The 27,500-nt window shown below is 39.4% G+C and overlaps 3 protein-coding genes across 5 annotated transcripts in view; 2 read left to right on the top strand and 1 right to left on the bottom strand.

Annotated features, from left to right (window-relative positions):
• The window catches only part of LOC137979005 (uncharacterized), a 10,195-nt gene extending 5,868 nt beyond the window's left edge, over window positions 1–4,327 (top strand). The window contains exon 4 of the mRNA XM_068826148.1: window positions 846–4,327. The gene's annotated coding sequence lies outside the window, so the exon portion shown is untranslated. The remainder of the gene's footprint in view (window positions 1–845) is intronic.
• Window positions 4,328–8,842: 4,515 nt separating this feature from the next.
• On the top strand, window positions 8,843–11,424 carry LOC137979006 (histamine H2 receptor-like). Its single transcript, XM_068826149.1, has one exon. It carries the CDS (start codon window positions 10,142–10,144, stop codon window positions 11,135–11,137), a length of 996 nt encoding a protein of 331 aa, XP_068682250.1. The 5' UTR covers window positions 8,843–10,141; the 3' UTR covers window positions 11,138–11,424.
• Window positions 11,425–14,976: 3,552 nt separating this feature from the next.
• LOC137979007 (histamine H2 receptor-like) overlaps window positions 14,977–27,500 on the bottom strand; it is a 14,124-nt gene continuing 1,600 nt past the window's right edge. Inside the window, exons 2-3 of one of the 3 annotated variants that reach the window (XM_068826152.1) lie at window positions 22,667–22,793; window positions 14,977–19,184 (exon numbers count right to left, since the gene is read on the bottom strand). In XM_068826152.1, the coding sequence (XP_068682253.1) occupies window positions 18,112–19,101 (990 nt within the window). In that variant the 5' untranslated portion in view covers window positions 19,102–19,184; window positions 22,667–22,793 and the 3' untranslated portion in view covers window positions 14,977–18,111. Of the gene's footprint in view, window positions 19,185–20,060; window positions 20,558–22,666; window positions 23,307–27,500 lie in introns of those variants that run through there. The other 2 variants (XM_068826151.1, XM_068826150.1) reach the window with 2 other exon arrangements.

A 27,500-nucleotide genomic window follows, 5' to 3' on the forward strand; every position in this document is an offset into this window, starting at 1 on the left:
GCCATCTTAAATAATAATAATTATTGCAACTATTATTGAGGCAACCATGACATAGGGCCTTATGCTTTCCTATCACCTGTTACATATCCCATGCCACTTGTTCCCATTGTCTGATCAGTAGATTGCAACAAGAAACTTCTGGTTGTTTTCAGCACACTTTCGGATTTGTCCAGAAAATAACGCATGTTGTTAGATACAAAATCATTTTGAATTGTCACCTTGCTCTCCTTCCCAACATCACTTGCATCTGGGATTACACAAAATGTAGTCCCTTAAACTCCAGTCCTTAATTAAAGATAAACAGCAGCATTTACCCTCACCAAAGAAATACGGTTAACCCTTATACTTACCTCACTGTTGAAAATGGGTATTAAATGCCTGGACTTAAGGGGATCCTTTGCGTTGGTTGGATATGAAAATCGGGTGTCAATCTCATCACATTCGCCTCTAGACATACTTACTGTAAGGGCAAAACTCTGACATTCCAAAAAATGGCCACCCCCACCCTTTCACCGCCTGAAAGTCGTCATGCAACTTTGTCTGCAACCAGCCAGGTACACTTTAGGGTACAGTACAGATCAAAGTTAAATGTCCACATTTGCGCGTTTTTAACGTGTTTATAAAAAAAGGCACAAACACGAGTGCATTTGGAAACGCTTTTCCAAAAGGCACCTATATCGGAGCTATTTATTATGTATGAGCTAGCGTTTTGTTAGTTAAACAATAGCTTAAACAATGCCAGAAAAGACGGTAACGTTTGAGAAATGTAGGATGTTGTTTGTCTAAACCAACTGAAATGAAAACTGGAAATCTAGAGGCTATATATCCTATTTTGTCTTGAACAGATGATGGTCCATGGTTCTCCCCCATAATACCTGCGGCAAGAAAGTACTCAGAAGTGAAATCAAAGATTGTAGCTGCACTATCTCCAAGGAAAAGAGACCACAGGTAGTCCAATAAAATACACAATTTTGATTTGTACTACATTGCATCTTGTTTTCATGGAGGTATTAGTTTTGCTACATAATGTCCCAAAAGGATTACTGTTACTTCTTTAGATGTTGGATATTATTTATTTATTTTAAAAGTAAGGAACTCTATGTAGGTGTAGAATGTTAATGTTTAGTCTACTTAACTGTTATTGGATATCATGGCCTGATACCCGAGGTACCTGGAATTTTTTTTTTCTGCAAGGTTGAAGAGGAAGTTTTGCCAACTGTTGTCGGCGACGAATCAGCTAAGGGTTTCTTAGATCTTAGAAAAAAATTCCTCTGGTACCCGGGTATTGTCCAAGTTCTTTTTACCCTTAGTTTTAATGTGAGTCTGATTGGGACATCTTCCTTAAAGTGCCCCTGTGACCAAAAAATCAATTTATATTTTTCTTTGGATTTCAAAACTATGTTAACAAAACACTAAGTGACCCACGTTTTAAGCCTTGATTTCAAAAAGACACCTCTTTATTTTAACTGTAATTTTCCTATTTAACGGTCCGCCATTACTAACATTATGTTCTTGAGAGAGCTGGATCGAGGAGAAAATTACGTCAAAGGCTCACTAGTTTAAGAATGCAATACGTGTGTACGCCGCAGAATTGATATGCAGCACGGGGTTTTTGGGCTTTCAGACTTTTAAACTCACGCTTTGCATATATAATAAGCTGCGTTCACACGCTGAAATTTTAAGCTAGTGAGCCTCTGACGTCACTTTTCCCTGGATCCAACCCTCTGAGATCCAATCGGTCAGTTTTGAACGTGAGTAATGGCGGACTGTGAAATCCAAAACATACACTCAAAGTAAACGGCCTTTGGATAAAAATCAAAGCTCAAAATTTTGCCAGTCAGTTGTTAAGCAAACACACAAAATCTGAAGGAAAAAAGGAAGTGTTTTTTTTTATCACAAGGGCACTTTTTAAAGAGTTAGGGCGCGTTCTTTTGGTGCTATTCCGGAATAGGAATACACGGAATAGACGGTATTCATGTTCTTTTGCGACCTATTCCGTTTTCGGAATGAACGGAATCCTATTCCATTCATTCTGCTCCCGATAGGAGAATGGACGGATTGACCGGAATATGTTTCACTCCGAATAGGTAGAATATGCGTTCTTTTGGGAAAATTTTGGCCGGAAATGATACTCGGCCGTCTGGTCACCCGCCGGCGGCTTGAAATTTGTAAAAATCTGAATGGAATAGCGATGCAAAATGTCTACCGTAGATGTGGGTGTGTTGGCCTCTCTTCTGTTTCTTTACCGGTGGTAGAACAAGAAGAGTTGTCAGTTTGTTTTAATAAGAAAAAGTGCCCTTGCCTGGTCAAAAGAAATGACGTTGACATTAATTGGTTTGTGCAAAAACCACGAACCTTTTTTCAAATTAAGTCGACATCACCAGGTGATCTGATGACGTAATTTGGAGGACTCGGAAGAAAAATTTTAAAGCCGTATCCCACAACCGCGCGGGGCCTTAGATGTTGTTTCCAAACTCCCTGCAGTACCTTCCATCGCCAAAACTCAACAGATTATTCCGTGTCTACCACATTTCCTGTTACTGAATGAACATTCAAGTAGAAACGACGAGATCCAACCTCGCCTCTGCCATGTTGAATTAAAAAATAAGGCCGCGCGCGGTTGTGGGATACGGCGCTTAAGTTTTTCTCCCCAGTCCTCCGAATTACGTCACCAGATCACCTGGCAAGAAGAAGAGAATACGGGAACACATTTGCAGCACGCAAAGCACTCATAAGTACAAAAAAATTTTCGTCATCTTTCCACTTAAGGTTTTTAGCAAATGAAGCAAACCGAGAATTCGAGAAAACCGCCAAAAAACTGGGACTTATGACCATATTTCAACTTTTCGTGTTCCAAACTTTCGGGAAACCTCTTTCTCTCTCCAAGCCAACGCAGTTTTCGCATGCGCAGATACAATAGTTCCCAGGTCACCTTCGCTAATAGTATTCCGTTTTCAGAATATGTGTTCTTTTGTAAATTGATATTCCGTTTATTCTGTTATTCCTAATCCGGAATGAGAATAGCCAGGATATTCCCAAAAGAATACACCCTTAGTTTCGTTCATAAGACATAAGAAAAATAGAGCAACTTAGTTTCACAAAAAAATTGCAGTAGGGCGAAATTTAAAAAAGAAGATGTAGTTCCCGAGAGGAGGAGAGACTCGCATATGAAACGGGCGGGAATGCTTGTCGTCTCGCTTTGGGGTGTAAATTTTGGATTTTGGTCTCATTAAGCCCATAATTATATAGCTGTGAAGGTCTCGTTTACGGTTACATGCGAAAAAATATAAAAATATAAATTTAATGTTTTAAATATGGTCACGTTTAGGGATCAAAAAAAGCCTGGGCCACGCCCAGATTGGTCTCCCTTTAGGGATTTAATTCAAAACGTTTGACGAGTATCCTCGCCCCTTCATGTGCAAATTTCCCTCCCTCCTTCCCGGCCGTGAAGTGACCTTAAAAAATATAGCTCGTTGATGATGTTGCTGGTTACATCAGCTTGTTTGGGTTTAAATTTTCTATTTTGTAGCTTGCAAGTGCTGCAATAGTTCGTTGTTTTTGTGCATTGGTCAGTCTTAAACTCAGAGCAATCAACTTTAACTTTCTGTACTTCTCTGATCTTTGAATTAATTTAAGGTTGATGTTTTATCCAGAAAAGGAAAATAACCCTTTTAGTACGGTAGGCTAGGACCAGGCCTTGCAGCGAAACATGACAAGCAAAGTCACAGTGGCCGTAGCAGGGGATTGGGAAGGGAAAGGTGGTGATAGCGGCTCCAGTGCTATAGACCACTTTCATAAATGGCGACCACTTTTACATTCCTTTGTATTTATGTTAATTAGACCTACTGCCCTCGTTTTAAAACAAATATTCTTTTGAAATTTACTCGTCGTAGCGAGGTTAGTAGGGCTTATTAGCATTGAAACAAAAGAATATTTTATTTGGCCGCCATTATGAAAGAGGTCTATAATTATCCTCTAGCTAGTGGGTGCGCTAGGCCTCCTGTGTTTCCCATTCCCAGTCTGCGCTCGGCCCTTGCTTTTACAAGCTTTCCATTACAAAGCCCGTTCTTAGGATATCAGCATGATTGAAAGCTGTTAAGTTTATAATTTGCCTCATCCAATTTCAGGGCTTGTCTTCTGGGGTAGTTTTGAAGACAGGAACTTTATAGCAATATTATGAGGCTTATCACTGGCTAAATTTTTGCAAGAATTCTCTCTAGTGGTGTGAATATATCAGACTTTTCTATCAGGTCTGTTAAATTCTGTATATAGGCTAACGGTTTTTAGGGTTATTTTCTTTATTAAAGTTAAATGGCTTTTAAAACACTTTTCTGAGATCCTGCTTCGTTCTGTTTGCCCCTGGAATCGCCGTGTAAAATTATCGCCAAAGTCACGCCCTTGACCTAGTACACAGGAAGTTCTAAAGTTAAGTTCTAAAGTTTGACGCTCCTTTTTTACCAACAAAATTTTTATTTTATCAAAAGAAACAATTTTTTGTAAACGCGTGACACTAAACAAGTTTGCTTGCTTCAGAACCAATATGGTTGATCGAATATCATGTCCTTCCATATTGTTAAGTGCAAAATAGAGAGAGGTTATCCTTAAAATATCTCTCATGGAAGAGTATTTTTCATGTAGTTTCCAAATGAGTCTCTTTTTGGCTGAAGTGGAGCAATTCTTTGGCAATTTCTTATCTGGTCAAAGCTCTAAATTTCGTGGTTTGTCTTCATGTGACTTGTCATCTATGAAATTCCCACCCTTCCCCCCTTCCCCCGAGACCATAAATATGAGAAGACTCACCGGACCCTATTACTTTTTTTGCTCTGGGAGTAGAAATGACGCTTTAGAGCATTTGATTTTTTGCGTGTTTTTGTCCAAACACTGCTTCAGTGAACTTTCAGTGGAATATCCGGCTTCATTGCTTTAGTTCTTCGCATCTATTAAATCGAACCCGCTTTCTAAATGGGTTTCCTGTGATATATTCTTGGATTTCCTTGAATAGGAAAGTACGCTTGTTAAGAAGGAAATAAGAAACAATAAGAGGAAAAACCGGGGGTTGCCTTTCTTTAATAGATTCCCTCTTTCCTGTGCACAGAGCCAAAAACCTCGTGTAACAGAAAAATTAGAACTTCGAGGTCGCTTGAAGACTGAAAACATTAACTATATTTGCTTTGTGTAAACATGGCGCCTTAGGAATTGCGAAAGAACTGAGTTTGTTCTAACTGGATATCCTACGACATCGAGGGAACTTTCCATGCGCAAAGCCCGATGAATGATAGATGGGTCACAATCGATAAGAGGTTGGCTATTTCGTCACGTCCATTTCCTTTTGAGCAGTGGTTATTATTATTATTATTATTATTATTATTATTATTATTATTTTTTGAATTAACCAACTATACAATTTTGTCCCATTCCTATAAAGTAAATTTCAAATATACTAAATATGTCCACAATCTAGAATACAAGAAAGGTCATCACTATATAGTAGGCCTAGTTGTCTTCTCCACATATCCCACTTGTTGAAAGATGTTCAAAAATTCAGATGAAAATCAAGGTTAAAAGACAACGAAGGCGTCGATAATAGCCATTAATTAACTTCAACATCAGACAACTTAATACAAATCAAAACCAAGTGTGGAAGAGAATAAAATTCAGTTCCCATTAGCTATTGCGAAACCTTGAATTTCGAAAAAGGAATTGGGGGGAGACTTAACTATCAAAATTTGTTAGCTAAATAGTAAGGATTTATTATTATTATTATTATTATTATTATTATTATTATTATTATTATTATTATTATTATTATTATTATTATTTCTTCCTTTTCTGATGGGAAAAGACGCGGTGCGATTAAAACCATCTGCTGAAAGGATAGGCTTGATGCCATTTAGTTCGTAACATAAAAAAGTATGAAATTGATGGTAACGAAAGAAAAATAAATGTAAGTGTCATTGAATTAAGAACTCGAGAATTAATTAGAAACACTACAAAAATCCAATTAACCTAAATCAAATTAAAGCGCGCTGACCAGGAAAAAACCTCTGGGAAAAAGAAGAGAATCCGCAATCAATCTACATGGAGTGAGGTCATTAGAAAGTAGTTAGTGGTTAGATATTTAACGCTCAGTCTTTGTTTCAAATGTCTTCAAAATAGAGCGTTTCAGAATATTTATGGCTTTCATCAACGATTCGTCATAACTTGAAGACGCACGAGCGATTCACGTGAAAAAACCTGGAGCCAATGACGCTGGTCATTTTTCCCTCAGCGTGAGACGCCATTTTGTCTTATTTATCTCTAGCAAAGTTCGACGAAGTATGCAATTTACCCTGGTTGGAATTTAGCGATGAAGTATTAAGGTTTAATAAAGAAGAGTTCTTTTTTTTTTTAAATGACTATATCCGTTGACGTGGGCAGGCGACGTCTTTGCTTAATCGCCTTAGTGAAATTGGCCCTTCTACCCCACAAAGAACTTGAAAAATCGTCGTGGAACGTGCAGCCTTTCTGCTGACAAGCGCATTTCATACATAATTTCGCAATGAAAGTCGCGTTTAGCACTCAGCACATAGTTGTGTAATTGCGTGCTGCTCATTCATCTGTGTCATTGTGTTAGTGGTATTTTGAAACCTTTGTAAGGATGTCAATACGAACAGAGGTACGACAATGCAAATGTACTTCACAAGAATAAACGATTGTAAACGCCGCGTTGTATTTTCGCGTGTTTGTATAGAATTACACTTGCCAGTTTTTAAGCAGATGATGATGTGCAGAGAAAATTGTCCCCAGGATGCCATTTTGAGCGTTGTATTGTTGCTCCTACGTGTTGTTTCTGCTTCAATATTAATCGATTGTATTTTTAGAACTATTGAGTGCTCATTCAAACACTCTTCAAAGCACTGCCCAACAATAGAGATAATGAACTTTACGTGAGTGTCAATCGATGCAATACTGATGCAATAATTAGGAATTAAGCGAGTTAAATCAACTCGTAGCGAATCAAATGATGGTTTGTTATTAGAAGAAAAATCGTCCGCACATGTGCTGCAAACTTCGGGAATCGAATCCGTACACATTTTTCTCATTACTGCTAAGATTAACCTTTGCCATCTTGATGAGGCTTTCAGTTCATCTGGGCAGAATATACAAGTCTGAATGTTGATTGGCAATGTTGACCGGCCGGAGCTCTACCTACTGAATATCTGACTTGCATCGTTACTTCTTCAGTGTACTTAAACAGTTTGCTTACGATAGAGTTTAAGAGACGGTAAAATATGACTTTGCAAACATGGAATTGCGTAAAAAATAGGTGATAACGAACAAATAAGAAATGAAAAGAACTTAACAATCAAGACTTCTGCATGTGCCTGCTTGTTTACGAAAGCTGATCCCAGACAAATATTCCTCATTTTCTTGATTAACCAACGGCGATACACTTTCGAATTTATCGCTCAAATATATCAGCAAAGATCATTATAAAGGAATTAAAGCTCTTACATTATAACTTAATGAATGCCATATCTTAATTGAAATCAAATGGCAATACAATTCACGTTTAGAGGTTGCCTTATGCTTGTCTGACCAAAGCCTTGTTAAACGGTACTTTAACTGTTTGTCACTCACTGCTACAATTTTCTTCTTAAATATTTTGTTTATGCCCACTGTATGCCCAGGGAGAACAGATCAGTCGAGGCAAAGGAAATTCAATACATGGATAATATTAGGCCCATGTGTTAACCTAACACCTAATTGTTTGTAAGATTGAAGAGGGACGTGTGTAGATTAAAGCGTCCCTTGTCGCTAATAGACGCCTCACTTGATACTGCGTAATGATGGTGGTAGTAGAGAAGTACTAGTAACACTATGCTTTAAGATAAAAAATCTTGACTTCAAGACGGCGGACAGTCTTGATCAAATATTATAACATGAAATGGCTTTACTCATCGGAGTTCAATAGTATAGTTTAGCCAAACCTGGCTTCCACGTCCAGTCGTCTCGAATCCGGCCTTATCTAAATCATTGTTGAAGAGACGTCCTACTAATCAACGCAACTACATTGTCTAATAAAAGATCGCATCTTAATAACATCATTCGGCTCGTTAGAAAAGGAAGAGCAATTTTAGTGCGTTTCCGTGAGATCGAGTTCCACTGACAACCACAAAGCTCAAATAGGCGGCATTTATCTAAACTCAAGACAATAAGACATCTGGGAAAAAGTTCCGCTTCATTGCCATAGCAATATCTCGTGTCGTGTTTATTTTCAAAAGCCCATTAAAGTACTATTCTTGTAACTTAAAGGCGTAAAAGTTATACAAGCTTGTCTTTGTAAATTTTGGTTATTCGGAAAACAGTCACCAAACTGCGTATAATTTTTTTTCATTTCCACGTTATGAATAGAATAGGGGGGAATAAGGTACTGCATATTGTTGTTTATTCACTCAACGCTTTGCAGGGAATTAAAGAACGTAGGTTTGGAAAGGGGAGGGAATTAAATTCAAAGATTGTCGACTGGCTAAACAATATTGATTCAGCACTCACCAAGTTGTGAGAAATTCAGTCCTTCATAATGACGTTTATAAGGGTCGCCGAAAAACAACAATGAACTGAGCACACGATGTTATTAAGACAACGCGTAAGGCTTAAAGGATGTTAACTATAGCATTTGTACCGAGAGGAGGTCAAAAATCTTGTCAACAATGGCCGTGAAATTCCGGTGGATTACATCGGAGCTGTATCAACTTTCAAAAAAGCCATGATTTCACAATCTTGTAATGTGTCAGGTGGACGATATAGGAGTTTGCAATAGAACATTTAATTCAGATAAAAATTACCGGAAATTCGTGAAACCGCTTACTTTATTAAGAATCCACTGACAAGATGAAAAATCAAACCAGTTTGGCACTGTGAAACACCTGTTTTTACATTTACATTTGCTAGCTCCCTCTCTGGCGTCGTTCGCCATAGAAGGACTTGGAAGACGAGCTCCACAAAATTCAGTACAAAGTCGCTGTGTTGAATCCGTCGGAAACTACAAAAGGTTCAAAAGTAACGTTTGCAAATCTCTAGTTAGATTGTTGGCGTGATTGATCGCCAGGCTTTGGGAGGTTACAAGTTTGCGGTGTCTTGTGTCTTCGCGCTTTCCGCAGAAACTTTGAACAAATGTCCAATGACAATGCTCTTTGGGTCTGGCGATCACGGGTGGGCAGTTGTGAATAAACTGCGGCAGCGCCTTAAAGACGGCAAAGGGCGTGCGAATCACTGATGTAAAAGTAATTTTGAGAAACACTGTTGAATGACAATTCTTTAGCAGCGCTAAGCCTGAGTAGGAATCGTCTCTGATGTCATCGATACATGAAAAAAAAAATTCATCATATATTGTTATCTGGTTTATGTATTATATTTTAATGTGTATACTGTTGAAATTGGAAATACCACAATCGATTTTGTCTTATGCTTCCAGCTGGGGCCCCACTTATTAATCCCTATATTTCAAGGACTCCTTGTCTCATATGTACATTTGTCTGGAGTAAACAATTTACTTCTTCGGTGGTGGCCGCACATTTTCGTGCAAGAAAGCAGTTTTTTTGCTTGTAGGACAAAAACACTTCCTGAAATTTAAAAAGCGTTTGGATTTCCTTAGTGGTTAACAACCATTAGAAATGGGAACAATATTTGGAATTGTTCATTAGATGAACTCATAAAAATGCTTATCAATGTTTACCTCGGGAAATGGAGCAAATTTATTTTTAATTGGAGTGCCCTTGTCGATGTCTTTCGTTAATTCTAGAAAAAATGATCGTAGGTCAGCACGCTGAAGGATTTGACATCTATTGTAGCTTTGTCGTTCTGCCCCTGCGAAGTGTCTAAAATTCCTCGAGCTACAGATTTTATTATTCACTTCCGGTAAGAGAGTGGACGCCTAGCCAGCCGGATATCATCACGTTCGCCCGTTGTGACGAAAGCGCAAAATGGTTATTTGCGCAGCGTATGTAATATAATGACACTCATATAATTGACATGAGTCTGTCTTATGTAGCTGTTGAAGGTACAGCACTGATCTGCTCACACAACAATTCGAAGTAATTATTTTTTTCGAAGTATAAGTCAAACTTTGTTGCCACACAAACGAACTCCTTTCCTCAATATGGGGCTTACCAACAACTACTCCACTGGTACTGTGTCTAGCGAAGAGAACTGTCATTTTTTGCCCTTGGGACATTTGTACGGAATGCTGGTGGTGAATATTTTGTCGATGATTCTCGGGACGATCGGCAATGTTCTAGTTATCGGTACTGTCCGCACGAATTTTGCTCTGCAAATTATTTCCAACTACTGGCTCGTCAGCATGGCTGTGGCTGATCTGTTTGTAACGGCGATTGGGCAGCCTCTCTTTGTCGTCTTCCTGGGGCTTCAACTCATCGGTGAATGCAACTCGGTCGTTTCACAAGTTTTTCGTTTGATCGCTAACATGTCGTGTTCGGCATCCGTGCTTCATCTCTGCCTCATCAGTGTCGATCGATGCTTGGTCATTTTGCGACCGCACGATTTCAGAAAGATCCGTACGAAAAAACGGTTCCGCATTGCCCTGGTCATCGCATGGATTTTGCCAGTTGTCTATGGAATTCTACGTCTCACGCTCGAAAAGTCAGTAACGTCGTATTTTACAGTGACAGCCGTGGGACTTTGCTTTGTGGTCATAATTTTATGCTACAGCTTAATTATCTTGAAAGTCAGAAAGCAAGGCTCACTGACCCTAAAACGGATCCGCGGTTCTGGAGGACGGAACGTTGCTTCAGAACACATGATAGAGCGTCGCGTTACCGTCACAATTGCTATCGTTGTTGTAATTTTCACGGTTTGTTGGTTTCCTTTGTTATACCTACGTTCGGCTTTCGCCGAGGAAAACTTTGGCGTGGCTTATAACTGGGCCCGCACTCTTGCCTTGAGCAATTCTTCCATGAATCCGTGGATTTATTGCTTCAGGATCGCAGAATTCCGGGAAGCTTACAACAGACTGATGAGGTGCCAGTGGAAGCCAGCCTGTAGGGCCGGGGCGCGGGAGCCGAGAGACCCAACGACAGGGACTCATTCAAGTGACTTGGAAACGACGACTGCAAACGGGGGACCTTACGCGTTGTAATGGTTTCGAATAGCCATAGTTTTGACTGAGAGTTGAAAATATGTCAGCTACTTCATGATCTTTAATGAAAAAGATTTGGAAACAGACACTGTGCTGCATTCTCATGCTATATTACCCCCTGGAGATATATAAACAATGTGAAGGATTTTTTTTTCTTCGTGGACTGCGTTCCACAAATCGTGAAAATTAAGCCAAAATAACCGCTAAGACCCTTCACCTATCCGTGTGGTATTGACCGAGCATGAGATGGATCAAGTATGTACATAGAAGAAGTGGCAATATTTCCCTGAATGCTAGACAGTTAGATGCCATTACACGAAAAGAGACGAATATTTAAGAAAACGGTATTTTATCACTTCTGGATATCCATAGAGTGGGCTTCTGCGTGCATATTAGAACTTCATTGTTTCGTTGAAAACAGTTTCCGTTGTCAATACGAGGTTAAGAAAAGACATTGGTTTGTTTACTTTGTAGCTTTGTTTTGACTAGATCACGTAATTTAGCCGGTAAACGTAAGTAGCTGGAAAATTGTATAAACGTAAAGGTTTTATTCAAACTGTGCAAAAATGAAATGTTAATGAACTTTATTATGTAGTTTTCTCTCATCCTGAGCATATCAGTTATTAGTCGACAATGTGTGTAATTTCGTTGGCTAAATTAAATTCTTTTAAGTTAAGTGAACTCGATTCCATTGTTACGAAAATGTAATTTCACATGATTACAACTTGGGTGAAGTGGACGAGAAATGGTTTATTTGTGTAGGCGGGAATATTGCGATATCAAACGAGATTGCAAGCCATGCAGGTCACGGATACTTTTTTTTCCTATTTCACGTGACTCGGATTTAAAATAAACTTAGTAGCAGGAAGAATGAATTGAAAATCTGCAAAAAGCTGGCGGAATATTCTTTAAGAAATTCTTTTCGGATCGTAAGGAGACTAAAGAAAGCAGATGACCATTGTATTGTAAAATATTGGCTAAGCTCATTGATAACTGCTCTCTAGCCGTTTCGTCTGCACGTCGTTCAGCTTTCATGAACGATGTATCAGAGAGCACTCAATATTTTATCTTTGTCGCACAAATAGGACATAACAAGACAAATAGTTTGGACTTGATTTTAAAGGTGTTTGGTCTGCATTCAAACCTGAAAAGAAATAGGCTAGTTTAATTAAAACAAGAGATCTGGAGTCCAGTTTCAAAACAATGAAATCTCGACCCCAGTTTGATCTTGCACAATTTCGAAGGAACCGATTTGGCTACAATCCATGTATTTGGCGGCTTGCGTATAATTCGGGGGCTGATGATGTCGCCGCTTCGGTCATTAACGTGTTGATAAAAGTAGCCTGTCCATTAATTGTGGACTTGAAAGCATTCCTCTGGAAATTTCTGATCCATTCGATTCTGCAGTTGAATTCAAAATGCTGAAATGCGAAAATTGAAAGTAAGAGAACTGCATAAGGCAAGGGAAGAGCTTTTTAAAATCAGTTGAAGCAATCACTTTGCACGCCCTGTCCGTGCTATTTGCATTTTGGTGCCGGGATTTAAGTGCTGTCGTCTGCCAAAGTTTAAGTCATTGTCAGCACGTCGCGATATATTTTTTTTGTTTTATCTCCAATCCTTAATGCCTTATTAGTTGTACCAGTTTTTTTTGTGAACATCGGCACGCGTGCTTTATAAAATAATTTGGAAAAATCACTAAGCGATTGGATTACGAGTGAAAATTTTACGATGACGTACCTTTCGCTGTCTCCGCCGGCGGGGTGGGATAAGGGATTGTGAGTGTACTAGACCACTCTAGCTTGTTTTGCGATGTCGCCGATTTACGTCACGGATGCATAAACCACTCCTAGGGCGCGTTCGATTGACCCTATTCCGGAATAAGAATACGTGGAGTGATGATTCAAACGGTATGTTTGGCGCGTTTCGAAGCAGCAAGGACAACAAAAATATGTTTAAAATAGCATTTTAGCGGATGTTTGACGATTTTTATGTGAATCACCGTAAAAACGAAGGATTTCTACCTTATATTCCATGCATTCTTATTCCAGAATACGGTCAATCGAACGCACCCTTAATTTAACAACAATCAAAAAATTGTGATGTTGAAAATAGTTTTTTTCTTTGGTGTTCAATGAAACTAACTTCTGTTTAATTTCTCTTCACTCGCAACTGTCTTTCACCAAGTGAGCTGTGTTAGTTTAGAGCGGTCTTCAATTGTCTCAAACGAACGGCGAAAACATTCCTCCGAATAATTTCAACAAGTGCAAACGACGCGGTCAGCTAATTACTGTGGGTAATCACATGATTCTGAGCGCAATTTGGAATAAATCAGCGCGAGTAGATTGAGAAAACTTACACGGCAGGTGCTTAGTTATAGACCGTATTCATAAATGGCGGCCAATTTATAATTCTTTTGTCGAAGTGCAAATTAGCCTACCAAGCCTCGATACCATACAGTGAATTGAAAAGAATTCTTGCTCTAAAATGAGGCTTGGTAGGCTAATTTGCACGTGGACAAAAGAATTATAAATGTGTCACTGCACGGGAAAAAAATCATGTGATTACTTTTTGATAATATGCTTGAAATTTTTTCGAGATAGCTTGTCGTAATTAAGCAGAAGCCATGCACAAGTATCACACATTCACGCAAAATTTGCGTCATGCAGGGCTCGCATTTTATTGGCTATCTGTGGCTTTCTTTGAACGTTGACCAATCAGAATACCTGGTGTGTTACTCTTTTTCTGCACTGTCACCCGAAAACTGTAGTTCTTTTAGCCAATCAGAATGGAGGAAATTGTCCTCGTTTATTGTTATCCGTGTTATTTGTTCAAAGCGCGGGAAAATGCGGGTGCAAGTCGCGTTGCTTTTGATTGGTTATAGAGGGCGGCGCGAGATTATTGGCCAATTATGAAGCGTAGAGGTTTCAATCGCGTATCTGCTGTGGACACTCAAATGAAAGCCGCTGTTTGTATACCAGTGGAGGTTAAAAATAAAGTTCACGAGGGAAAATTCGGTCCATCAGGTAACGAATACTTGGGACCACAATCAGATCATTATTCATAACGTGAGCAACCATGATGGTGCGCCTATTTCGTTACGAAACTTTCTTTGACTCTTCGCATGTTTCCGTCTCTTAGAAGGAATTCTTTTGAGAGCATTCCGAATTAGAAGTAACTCGCATGCATACAATCACGAATCTCGTTTCCATTTAATTGAGCAACGAGATCGGGCAGTGAAAAAGCCGGCATTCTAAACTAAGAAGAAAATTCCAAACTATAATTATTGGGTTTAAATCGAACTTAGGATGCCTGGGGATTTCTGTCCGTTCTGGATTTCCGTTTCGAAGTGCGGGAGACGTTTTTATTTCGGTTGTGTTTTTTGTTGCTTATCAGAAAGCCGGGCCCTTGAAATGATTAATTTGAATAACCTGCGAATAAGTATGAAAGTTAAGTGAACTCGATGTTCAATGATGACGGTTATGCAAATATTGTTTGTGTTTCTCGTGATTACAGCTTGCGTGAAGTGGACGAGAAATGGTTGTTTATTTGTGTAGGTGGGAATATTGCGATATCAAACAAGCTTGCTAGTCTTTCAGGTCACGAATGTTGTTGGTCAGTTATTTCACTGTTTGAGAGGTCACATCATATGACGGTGGATGGCTCTGTGATATCATAGTTAATGCATGCAGATGATTATGAAACTCGACAAGTCTTTTGGTTTCATGTTTTTGTCTGTATTTTTGGCCTTTTTTCGAGAAGATAACCAATCAAATATTTTGATTAAATTATACGCAAATAATTTGCGAAGCCGTGCGAAGCGAAAACAAAAGACTGTGCACACTGTCACGGTCAATTCAACATCAATGAAGTTTTCAATATTTGGTAACCAGTCCCTCGATTAACTATGGTGATCAGTACAGTGATTGTCGTAGAGCGGTTTTCAATTGAGTGGCGAAAGTAATTAGCGAATTGCTTTGGTTTTGCATTACTTCGCTCATTGAAAACCAATCGTGGCTCGCGCGTGCACATCTTCCCGCGCTTAGTGTCGGCTACGTGTAATTACTTCGAGTTTTGATTGGTTTCCTGGATTGTCTCCGTCCTTTCTGATTGGCCAAAGTAATTACTTTTGTTTTGGTTTTACGACACTCGATTGAAGTCGCTCTAAAGAGTATCAATTGGTAGAGTAAGATATTCCCGAACTGAATCCCATGCAGCTTATTTACAACCTCTAATTTGATTGCGGCGGAACAGGATGCAGTTCAATTCTGTTTAGGATTCCGTAGAATTTTTTTTGTGCCCATTGTTTCCTCAACAAGTCACAAGAGTCGTTATAGTGGCTGTGTGCTGACCCTCGATTTGTGATGGTTGTGGATGTGTCATTGCACAAATTAGGAACCAAGCTCCTCCATCGCCCGCAATTATCAGACAGCTTCATAAAATAATCTCTCTGCTTCGTGCTTCAGACTGTTGACTCAGACATTAATCGATCTGCTATTAGTTGGTTTGGCATCACCCGAAGGTAAACTTCAGTTTTGTCGTCTTGGTCACCGATGAACGCTATTCGCAAAATGGGAATAGAAAACTGCTAATAATTACTAAGTTTCCTTTAATTTGTCGAACCTATTCGCAAAATGGGAATAGAAAAACTGCTAATAATTATTAAGTTTCCTTTAATTTGTCGAACCTATTCTAAATACATGTCGTTTTGAAAAACAGTCTTGACACTTTCAGTTGTAAAAACAGAATAGATTCGTTGCTACATCAAGTCGGATATCAAGATGTTTACGAAATAAAGTTGAACTACAAACTGCTTTGGGAATCGAGAACCAGTATGATTGATGGGCGCTCGAGTGAAATTGCTCTCGAAAAAATAAACAAAATAGAGCAATAGTACTTGCTGAGTAGTATTGACCTTTTTCACATTGATATAGTCACAAACTCCATTTTTAGCTGCGATGGCTATTGTTTGCTATCGTAGGCGGAAACTCTTCACTGGTTTCTGATTTATAGCGAAATGATGTAACATTTCATTATAAGAAACCCGTGAGTTAGAACTGCAATGAATCTTGGGGTGTTCAAAAAAGTGTAACGATCAAATCAAAGTAAAAGAGAGAGTTATTTTGTTCCTCATTAATTTTCGAATGATCAATATTGATCAGCCAAAGATGCAATGCTTGTTATAATTTCGTCTTGAGAAGTATTCTCCACCGTATGTTTGCTTAAAAGAGTTTCCGCTGTCCTCACACTTGAGAGGTGTCTGCCAGTCGTGTAATGATTTTACCGTGAGTAGTTACACAAAAACATGGAGAATGCTGTTGGAACTCGCCATCATTGTTCGCTTTAAAAGTCGTTCTCATCCGCTTAGACAGAATTAGCTGTAAAGAGTATTTTCACCCACTTAATCTGCGGCATTTTTTTTAAAAGCCGTAATATAAGAAAGTGTTTTTCATAAGAATATCGTTCAATTCTCGAGGGATTTACTTTGGGCAACCTATACGGCCGTCGCAGCCTGTTATATGGGAACTCTCTACAAGTGTGTTATTCCCATATATGGACATGAAAACCAGCGTGTTTTGGCCACGAGCGTTCTTTTCGGATCAGCAAAGTTTACTAACAAAACATGAATCGGACATTTGTGTCTGCATTTTGCACTCGAAATGTAATAGCCATACTTAATCCCTCATCTCAATATTTATTCATCTGGTTAACTCACTCGTACTTACTCTACATGTTACAATTCTATTTTTCTAACATTAATCCTATACTTTTGATTATCACTTGAATTCAACGACTCACCCTTGTGATCTCTGTTAATATCCCGAATCTGGCCTGTCCGGCTCCTTGTGGCGTATTATTCATATGGTACCGTGTTTAGTGTCAACGATTTAACGTTGTTTTTCGTCGACATTATTGACCTTGCTTTGTCAATTCCGTGACGAATGTTTGGATAAAACGAGAAATTTCCACAAAAGGAATTATTAGATAGCTAATAACTCGGATTTAGTACACATGCCTTTTTTTCCAGTCCTGATTTCGCACTTCTTTGAGTAGAGCTGTTGGTCATATGATGTCACAGATATTTCTAGAAGCAACAGTTAGTGGTTTGAATGTTCGGTGCTGAAAATTAAAAGTAAAAATAGCCACTGTCCTGTCTAGTCGATTTGTTTTTATATTCGACACCGTTATTGTAATTTTAACTTTCCGTATTTATATTGGCCTTGAGGACTTTCTTTGTTGTCTATTTCCCATGTAACTAATACTTGTTGTTTCATCCTCTGGCCGAGGGCATGTTTCTTCGTCAAATAAAGATTTCTGATCGCTGCTATCCAGATTGGATTTTAAAGGGGCAATTGCTTTTGTAACGATTTCTGCTCAAACCTTTCTCCTTAAAATACACAGATCGTATTTAATTCATTTTTATATCATTCCTCGCACGATTTTAAGTGAATCTGGAGCCAAAGAATTAGAGTTAATGCAAGTTATAACACGGAAATTTGAACACGTGTATCCAAAGTTTTCAAGTTCGCTGACAACTTTTTCTTAGTCATTCGTCGCGAATACAAGCGGTTGCCATCACTCGAACTGGTTCCCTTGGATTTTCAATGTATTACTACAATTACGATCAATTGCGTGACTGTATGCATTCGAGTCACAGCGAAACCTATAGATAAGACCAAAGTCCGGCTGGACAGACATGGCGGGGTTTCGCCATCGCACGAATGAAACAGTTTGTTACATAATACACTTAACTAAAACAGATATATTGCTCAGAGTCTCACCAATTTCTGTAATCTCTTAACAACAATTTCGTCAGAATTTCCTTCAACGGACAGAAAACTTCCTAAGGCAATACCTCGTTGTTCATAGTGGCTAGAACGTAATCTTGTGCAATGTTTTCACAAGCGTTTCCAATAAGCTAGTTTTGCCGGGCAGGAAATTTCCCTAAAGGGATTTCTGGTCGAAGCACCCTTTTGCTATACGACATCTGGGGTTTGCTGCGTTGTTTCCAGTTCACTCGAATTCCCTGTTTGTTGAGAGCTTTTGCTGGTCCCATTGTTACTTGCAGGTTTCCATTGGCATCTTAATAGTTTGTTGTAGGCTTTGCGAAACTCGGAGATCCTAAAGCAATAAATCCACGGATTCATGGAAGAATTACTAAGAGCAAGAGTGCGGGCCCAGTTGTAGAATAAGCCAAAGTTCGCTTCAGCAAACGCAGAGCGTAAATACAGGAGAGGGACCCAACAGACCGTGAAGATTACCACCACTATAGCTATTGTCACGGTTACTCGACGCTCCACTATGTGTTCTAAAGCAACTCTTCGTTCAGTGGAGTTGCGTCGACGGCGTTTCATACTCGTAGAGCCTTGCTTTCTCACTTTAAGGATGATTAAAGCATAACACAAGATGATGGTAATATAGCAGAGTCCCACGGCTAAGACTGTGAAATACGAGGTCGCTTTCTTGCTAACCGTCAAACGTAGAATACCGTAGACGACTGGTAGCGTCCACGAAAACGCCAGCGCCATTCGAAAACGCTTCTTAGTACGAATGGTTCGGAAATCGTGCGGACGTAGAATGACCAGGCAACGATCAACGCTTATGAAGCATAAGTGAAGAACGGACGCCGAACACGACATGTTAGCGATCAAGCGGAACGCTTGTGAGACGACATGGTAGCACTCACCGCCAAGTTGAAGGCCCAGAAAGACTGAGAAGAGAGGCTGGCCCAGAGCTGTCACAAACAGATCCGCTACTGCCATACTAACGAGCCAAAAGTTGGAGATCGTTTGAAGATTGAAATTCAAAGGAACCGTCCCAATAACCAACAAATTTCCAACTGTACCCGCGACTGTAGACAAGATATTAACTGCCATCATTCCAAAGATGTGCCCCACGGGCAGCAAATGGCATTGTGGAACAATGTTTGGAGACGGTCCAGTTGAATTTTTGAAAGTAACCTCCATTGTAAAGCCTGGTGGTATACGTGACGTGTGGCTTTTGAAATGATCTGAAATCTCGTGGGGTGTGAAATTATATCAACGTGGACCTAAAAATTGACAAGGAAAGACAACGTGTTAATCAACAACTCGATGGATCGAGTCAATCAATCTATCAATCAGTCAATTAACCATTGGACGGAAAAAACACTTAAATTTCCAGGACATGTTAAAGAACACCTCTCGGCCAATCACCAACAACATCGCCTTTTCTTGACGTGAGAGAACATTAACCACATTTTTAAGTACCCAAAACTAGCAATTTACCTTCTAAGTAAAGACAATGTAAACTATATGATAAATTAGCCAACATTCAAATGTCAACAAGTTAAAATATATGAGTCCATAAATCGTAGATATTTAAACGTTGCCCTCTTAATTATTTAATTAAAAAACTTCCATAAATCAATAGTCTTATTCCTCAGTAATTGCTCAAAGATTTTTTCAAGATCTACAATAGTTTTGTGGCATAAAACCTCGAAACAATTACACTTGGCAACCTTCTCGAAGACTCATGCTAAAGCGCGAGCGTTGTTCCTAACAGTTCATGAATAAAAACTTGATTCAAGCGCCAAATATTGTATTAGGCCTGATGCAATAAAAAAGCCTCTTTTTTTTTTTAAGTCGGACGTGTGCGATGTCGAGCGATGAAAAGTTAAGTCGAATAGTCGACTTACTTCTACTTTTTCGACTCGACTGTCGACTCCAACGCGCACGAAATCGTTTTCGTTGAAATTGAAGAGTAAAAGAAGATCAATACAAAAACGATCCGAGAAGATAAGAAGATCACTGCAAGCTTTGTGCGGTGATGATTTCGCCTTTCCAATGTTCGATTTCTCGACAGACTGGGATTCTGTTGGAATAAGTTATCGACTGTCTTCTCCATATTAAAGCTACTCCAAGTAGGAAAACGGTGTACACTTTACCTTATCACGGCAATCGATGAATTGTTAGTGTTACTACCAGCTATCAACACCGAAGGTCGTATTTCTCGGATGCGAAATTTACCGTAGTACAAATCTTCGGCAGTCCACTTTGATTCTTGACGCGAAGGATAAATTGGAAAACTTGAATGCAAACTAGATCAAACCTCAACTGACACAATTTCTTTGGAACACTCGCCGATTAACCGCAAATCTCGGATTCTCCGGCCACTTCTCGAGAGGGTGAAATATGACTACTCGAATGCGAAGATCAGAATACTGACTAATGATCCAATTAGAATGTTAGCGTGAGTAGATTCTCTCTACTCTTTGCCACCAACCCAACTGAGATTCCATTCCTCTGAAGTCACAGGAACCGGTATGATTTCGCCGACGAAAAGATCTTATCGCGGATGTTCTTTGGGCAAACCCTATTCCTATAAACCCTTGCCTGATATATTTACGTGTCTTTTCTCTCAACGACAGCAATATCCGGCTCTGTGCGCCTTGTTATCACAGTGGGCAGATAAATCCACTTGAACTTTTGATTAACGATTGTTTTCCATTCTACGTGTGCACCACGAAACATGTGGTTTAATTACTCAAAAAATCGTACATTTGCTTTATTTTTGCATGTATTTGACTCCATTTATTTGCCATCCCCTTCAAACCACGTAAAGAAAACTTTCAAATTTATGGTTGTGACGTTTAACTACGTGAGCAGAGCAATGAACATGCGATTTTTCACTCTCCACAGCTTTCCCAACTACTAGCTACTCCGGTTGCAGCCTTTATACTTCGCCACCATGTTGCAACGCGACGAATATGGAATGATTTCCAAATAGTTTTGACCGCGCAAACATTTTCGTTACCATCGTCTCCCGACTCTCGAATCACGGCGTCTCATTAAAGAGATTTTGACTTTTCACTTCGTTGTATTAAACCGGAAATATAAAATCATGTAAGGTGTAAAATCGGATGAAGAAGGGAAGTAATAATATCCTTTTTTTCCCTGAATGAATTGTCTGCTTTTATCTCAATTTGACCCCGAAATTTTTTTCCTAGTTTGATGTCTAGTTTGGTGTGACAGATGTTGCTCAAATTGTTTGTTCTCATAGCGTAGTTTTCCCCGTAACGTGCAGGAATTCGTCACTGCACTCTCCTTTTCCGCGTGCCGCCTCCTCTAGCTCGCCTTTCCTTTTTAAAAGTCCTCACTTTCTCTCCTAAGTGAGAACCGCCCTCTTAAATAACATTGGATTTGTCGGAGAATTAGCATTTTTAAATCGAGCCAGAAGTTCTATGCATGTTTTAACAATGTTATTTTCAAGTCGTCACAACTTTTATCAAAGCGATTATTTCCAGGAGTATCAAGTATGCCCGCTTATCTCAGAAACTACTCGTCAGTTTCTGGACTTAGCTGGGGTGTGAAAGCCCGGCTTCCTTGTCCATGTTGCTGTCTAGACCCCTACAAATATTTAAGAAAAACTAAGTAGATTTTCCTTCATTGAGCTCTTCCCTGCAACAGAACTCAAAACACTGTACTCGCGTTGCACACTTAAGTTTTGAGCCAAAAGGTTAGCCTGTCCCTCGCACACTGGTATTCGTTTTTGCTATCACGCAAAATTACTTTCCGAAGCTGTCATCAACTGAATAAGCAGGTCTTGCACTCCTTAGGGAAGGATCGAGAACGCAACTCTGTCAGTTCGGAATCAACGTTCACTTTAATACACTTCACAAAACACGAATGGTTTGTAACATTGTTTGTCCAAAAACTTGTGGAAGACAATTTCATAACATGATAATCCAGTTGATGATTTCTCTCTGCGACATGCCACAGAAATGTAGGCAAGTTCTTTCGATTTCCAAATAGTTCGCATCACTGAATGGGGAATACAAAAAAAAATTCGACACAGCATGCCAAGACACTGACTAACATGTTGAAAATTAATGACAATTAATTACCAAAACACGTTTTGCGCTCAATATTTTGCCTAGGACGAATTTCATTGCTGGAACGCGAGTTGCTAAAAAACTATGGTGTTTGTTAGTCTGCACTATCAACTTTGTTTATGCGGTGAATGTTGAATATTTGCTTTCCGAGAGAACAAGCCGCATTTTCGCTGCATTCTAAGAGGTGAGTAGCGATGATTATTAATTTATTGGGCACTCTCATCCGCAAACTAATATATATCAGCCGCGGCCGTCTCGTATTATTAACGTGCCAAAAACATAACGAAATCACACCGCGAAAATGGTTTAAGTATAATATGTTCGTGAAGAATATTTTTCGGCCATAAATTTTTAATAGATAGGGAGTGAGTGACTCAGCCCATATCCAAGAATGCCGGTTACTTTACTGGAGGAACTAGTTTACGAAGTGCCAAAGAACTGAAGTGTTTTGGTCGGTGTAACTAGGTTTTTTGTAACCAGTGCGCTCAAAAACATCGTTCGTTGCTTGTCCTGAGTCAATTTACCCTGAAGAGGTTCGTAGATTCAAGGTTCCACCCTGGGTGTCTTAGCGTATTCTGCATACAAGAATCTTGTATGCAGGGTGGAAGACGTATCAAACTGAACGAGCATTCACCACAATGAAAAGATTGTGATCTTACTTCGCTTATTTTTCTTTGTAAACATACAATGAAGCCCGCGTTCCAGGAGCAGCAAATTGGTCCAGCCGTCGAAATGTTAAACCGTAAGTCTGAAGCTGGCTGCAAGCGTCTTCGTGAAGTTTCATCGCTACAAATAAGAAAACAATGAAATTCTTTTACACCCAATTCTTTTACTTAAAGGACACTTACAGTTGTGTAGTAGACAGTCTTATAACTGGTCTTCAAGCGGCTTATTTCTTTTTTTTTTTTTTTTTTTTTCAAGGTTGCAGTACTTCAGTTGAGTTGTTATTGTCCTCTTCCTGAGATCAAGTGGTTTTGCTTGTCGAGCTCATTGAATTTTAAACCGTGTATATGCATTTAAAAAATACATATTATTTATCCAATTAAATTATAATTGATTTGACAAAGGGAAAAGCGAGATTAGATCTTGATTATCAATTGTCGATTTTTATTTTCGGCACCAATAGGGCTCGGTACCTTGTGTCATTGAGTTTAAAGAAGTAAATATTTTATGAAGGAAAATTTTTTTTCTCCGGCGTCACGACACAGCTTAAATAATACCGATACAATATTTGTCAACCATAATGAAGCGAAGTAAAAGGCGGAAGTGTTCTCCATTTAAACAAAGCTGGCAATATAAACTCGAAAATGCCGCTTATAATTTATTCAAACCAAACAAGTCATGCTAGCAAGTATGGAAAAACATGTCAATTTTTATTTCTAAAATGATGCCATTCCGAGACACACAGTCTCCGCTCGTAAGTTTCGTGTCGGCAAAAAGATAAATCTATCTCGTCAAAACTCTTGATTACCTTCAGTCAAAACCAAGAAAGCCACAAAGACTATTTTGGGCAGTTATTCGGTGCGGCAGGATAATAAGACTGCTTGCAAATTCTCGACCCCACATGTTGCAGCTCTTGTTACACCTCTGCGGGAATTCTCAAGTTTTAATCCTCTTGTTTCTGTGAATCACAATTTTGTAGTGTAACCGGTAGAAACCGAGCTCTTTGTTTTCTGTTTTACTAATTCTAGTCTGGATGAAACTGTTTGTTGAATTTTCCGGAATTCTTGCAATTCTAGGCGTTGTCGAAGTTGAAAGCTAACCATTTTGCGCAGGTGTACCCCTTGGCGATGGGCAGTGTACACAGACATCACTCCGCCTTCCTGTGTTTCCAACAGTACTTGAATGACCGTGAAGCGGAGCAAAATAGGTCCCTGCCACCTGAACTGCGCAATCTTTCTCGTTTTTAAACAACTCTTGAAAGCAAAACACTCAAAAACAGCAGATACTTCGCAGGTTACTTGTTTAGAATAAAAGGCTCATATGATTGACACATAGGTGCAATGAAGATGAATACTGATTGATTTTGCGTGCTGCTTATGTTATCAGTGCAAGCCAGTCAAGATAATGGCGTCAAATCGATTCCACGGTAATTAATTACGGCTGTGGAATCAAAATCCAATCCAACCATTGTGTTTTATTGAGCACGTTTTGGACAATAATTCATCCATTGTCATTAGCTTCACGCTAGCAGTTCATCTTTCGATTTCTCGAATATTGCAAACTTATTTCTTTTTGTGCATGTGTGAAACTGGTTTGCTGACGTCCGCAAGCATAAACCCTGAGCCAGCGATGATGCAGATCTTTTCCCTGCATTCCTGCCTCGTCTCCGGGCCATTCTCGTGCTTTTCTCTCCACATGACGAGGTTAGCTTTAGTCAATAGCGCACCGGACTACCGTATTGGATGCCGTGTGTTCAACTCCGGTCGAGTCACCACTCAGGGTATTAATGTACAAGAGGGAAACCAAAATTTTACCTGTGTAATCACATCTGCAAGCGAATATTAGATTTTGTCGTCCTCTATGGAAAGCACGAAATGTATAAACCGTAGGCCATATTGTATTTCATCTTTCAGCAGCGCCCAAAACCATTGCAAATAAATTATTTCTGTATTCATTTTTCAACAGCCACGTTTGATATTTCTTTACTATTCAGACAAGATAGCAAGAATGTATGGTCCTTATATCTTTGTAAAATTGCCCTAGCTATCATTGACTACTACGTTTTACTCCATGAAGACTTAAGAATTTTGCTTGGAGAACAAACCATTGCAGTTAACTTTCTTGTTGAATTGTAATCTGCACAGAAATTGCTGTTTTAGGTGAAAGGCTACTCACATTGCAACGAAAAAGACAAAAGTAGTTTGGAATAAAGTTGTTTCCGTTGCAGAGGCTTCATATGGAGAAAGCGGAAACTTGGTAGACCGATTGATTTCGATTTAAACGTTAACATTTGGAGTTGAGAAGCTATTTTCGTTCTACCCCAACTGAACAACATCTTTTAGAAGCAGAGTTTTTGATAAAACAGTTTTCTAGATGTAAACGTAGTTAGGACGGTGCCTACTAATTCAAAGGTATTTTTGCCCCGGTGTGTGATTATGCAGGAAATGTAGATCTTAACAAGTGTTATTGAAATCCAAAACGAAAATTGGGGGTAACCACGCATTTTTAAAAGATAATTGATGAATAATATTTGTAAACAGCTATAAAATACAAAGCAATGTATGGAGTTCTTTCTCAAATTGAAGCTTCATTATCTCTCAAAAATGCATGGTTACCCACAATTTTCTTTTGGGATACCAAGAGAACTTACTAAGTTCTACTTTATCCGGATAGTTTTAAACCGCGCAAAAATGTAACTGTATAAGCAAGCTGCACCGATAGGAAACCTGAGTATCTTGAGATGCGCAGAAGGTATGCGCAATAACAGTAGTAGGCCCCGTCCTTAATATACGGAGATGATTATGAAACTCGACATATTTATTTTTTTTGTTATTTTTGGCTCTGACCATACAAAAACCAACCTTTTTTAAAAGACAGCCAATCAAAACTGTTTCGATGAATTTTTGCAAAACTTACACGTCCAACGTTTGCAAAAACGTAGTCCTTCCTTGTACTTGTACGGCCGCGACTTTCACCGGCATCCTCAGTTCCCACAGCCTTCTCCCGTCCGACCTTGCAGAGGTGATCTAAAGCGAAGGTCGTGGGTTCAATTCCCACCCTGGTCAGAGTTTTTCTCTGTCCTTGTGTGGGCCCATTTCCATTTGTAGGGCTAACGCTCACACGGTTCATATGGGTGTAGAAACCTAGCACTTCACATTACACCCTCCGCTCTCACGGAAAACCTCAAATCTTCAAGAGCACGTGAACAAAACATGCTGGTATGCCGCCAAAAACGTGGTCAATTTCACGACATAACCGCAAACGTTTCACTGGTCAAAAGTGACACATGACTGGACAAACCATTAACGTTTGAAAATTAAAGCCTCGCGCAAAATTCGTCACGCTTCAAGGATGGACGTAGCCTCCGACGCAGACACTAGTGAGGACTTTGAGGGCGACGGCGACGTAATTAACCGAGAAGGACTAGGGATAGTTTTATGCCGTTGCCGCCAAAATCAAAATAATTTATCTGTCACCTTCGTGTGCGACGGAGTAAACACAAATCAACACCAATTTGAGGGAAGAAAACGAATTTATCGTTCATGAATGGCGAGTTTTAAAGAACTCCGGGATCTCCTGGCGATATGTTTTGACAGTAAGATGATCTCAGACGAAGAATTTCTTATTTCGTACGAAATGTTCCAGTCTAAAAATCCTGATTTCAACTACGAAAACTATCCTGTCTTTGATCTTGATGATATCAGCTCAGCAGATTGTTATGCAGATTTTTGCGTTGAAAAGGAAGACATATCGCGTCTTGCATAAGCGCTACAACTTTCTGCAACCTTCAGATGCGAGCAACGAAGCGTATGCGATGGTATCGAGGATTTCTGCATGTTACTTAAACGTGCTGCGTATCTTGCCGGTACAGCGACCTGAATCCGCTGTCAAGCTTCGCTAGAGAGTGTATAAACGAGTACTGATTTAATGAATCGACATAAAACAAAACTGGACAACATATTCGAGTTTATTGCGAGAGAAAGACGTTCAGTTTTTCAACTTATGTAATATTTCAGTCCGGTTTGAAACACAACGTACTTTATTTCACAACAACTCGACTAAATCACGCCCCAAAACAAGAAAATAAAAACGATCTCTCTGCTAGTCACGTGTGTCCTCGATTGCGTGAGCTATCTGATTACGTAAGCCTTGCCACGAGTTGAGACCAGGACATTACAACTTAACTTAATTTTTAACTCTTTTCACCATTAAACACTCTTACTGCATAATAGTTGTGTCTTGCAAAATCGCGTAATGAGCTTGGTCGCCTGTGGTGAGTATCAATGTTAAACCGTTCAATTTTTAAAAGAACGCCAATGGCTACGTTGGAAGCAATTCTCTTTACATCAGTTTTCCTGTCCTTCAGCAGGTTTCAGAATTCTGTGAACCACGGGACTCAGTTCTGCTATTTACAGGACAAGAAAACTTAACTTTGTAATGATACATTGTGCAGGAGATAGATTACCATCAGTTCTCCTGATCATATATTCCTCAAATGAAATTCCTAACGACCTTTCACATAGCAGATATTGCTTTTGTAAATTCAGTAAATTTGGATACCATTCATAGTTTTGTTATCTTTCAGAGGGGCGCAGACACGATGCTGGCAGATATTAGCAGACACAACAGGGCTGAATAACGTCTGCGCATGTGCAAGCTGTCATTGCGCGAGCGATTGCGCGCAGCCTAAGTACCAAAACAACCCTTATGAAAATGGCGGCGTTTTCAAAAATTCCCGTGTAGACACCGGTGCTTTGTAAAAAAAGGAGCGTTTAACTAAAAAAGGGAGCTTGACGTTTTCAGAAGAGGTCCGTCGAAAATAGGTCTGCA

The sequence above is a fragment of the Montipora foliosa genome, chromosome 12, assembly GCF_036669935.1.
Source record: "Montipora foliosa isolate CH-2021 chromosome 12, ASM3666993v2, whole genome shotgun sequence".
Lineage (NCBI taxonomy): Eukaryota > Metazoa > Cnidaria > Anthozoa > Scleractinia > Acroporidae > Montipora > Montipora foliosa.

Coding starts and splice junctions, on each gene's coding strand:
- LOC137979006 (XM_068826149.1), top strand. CDS start 10,142: ATGGGGCTTACCAACAACTACTCCACTGGTACTGTGTCTAGCGAAGAG.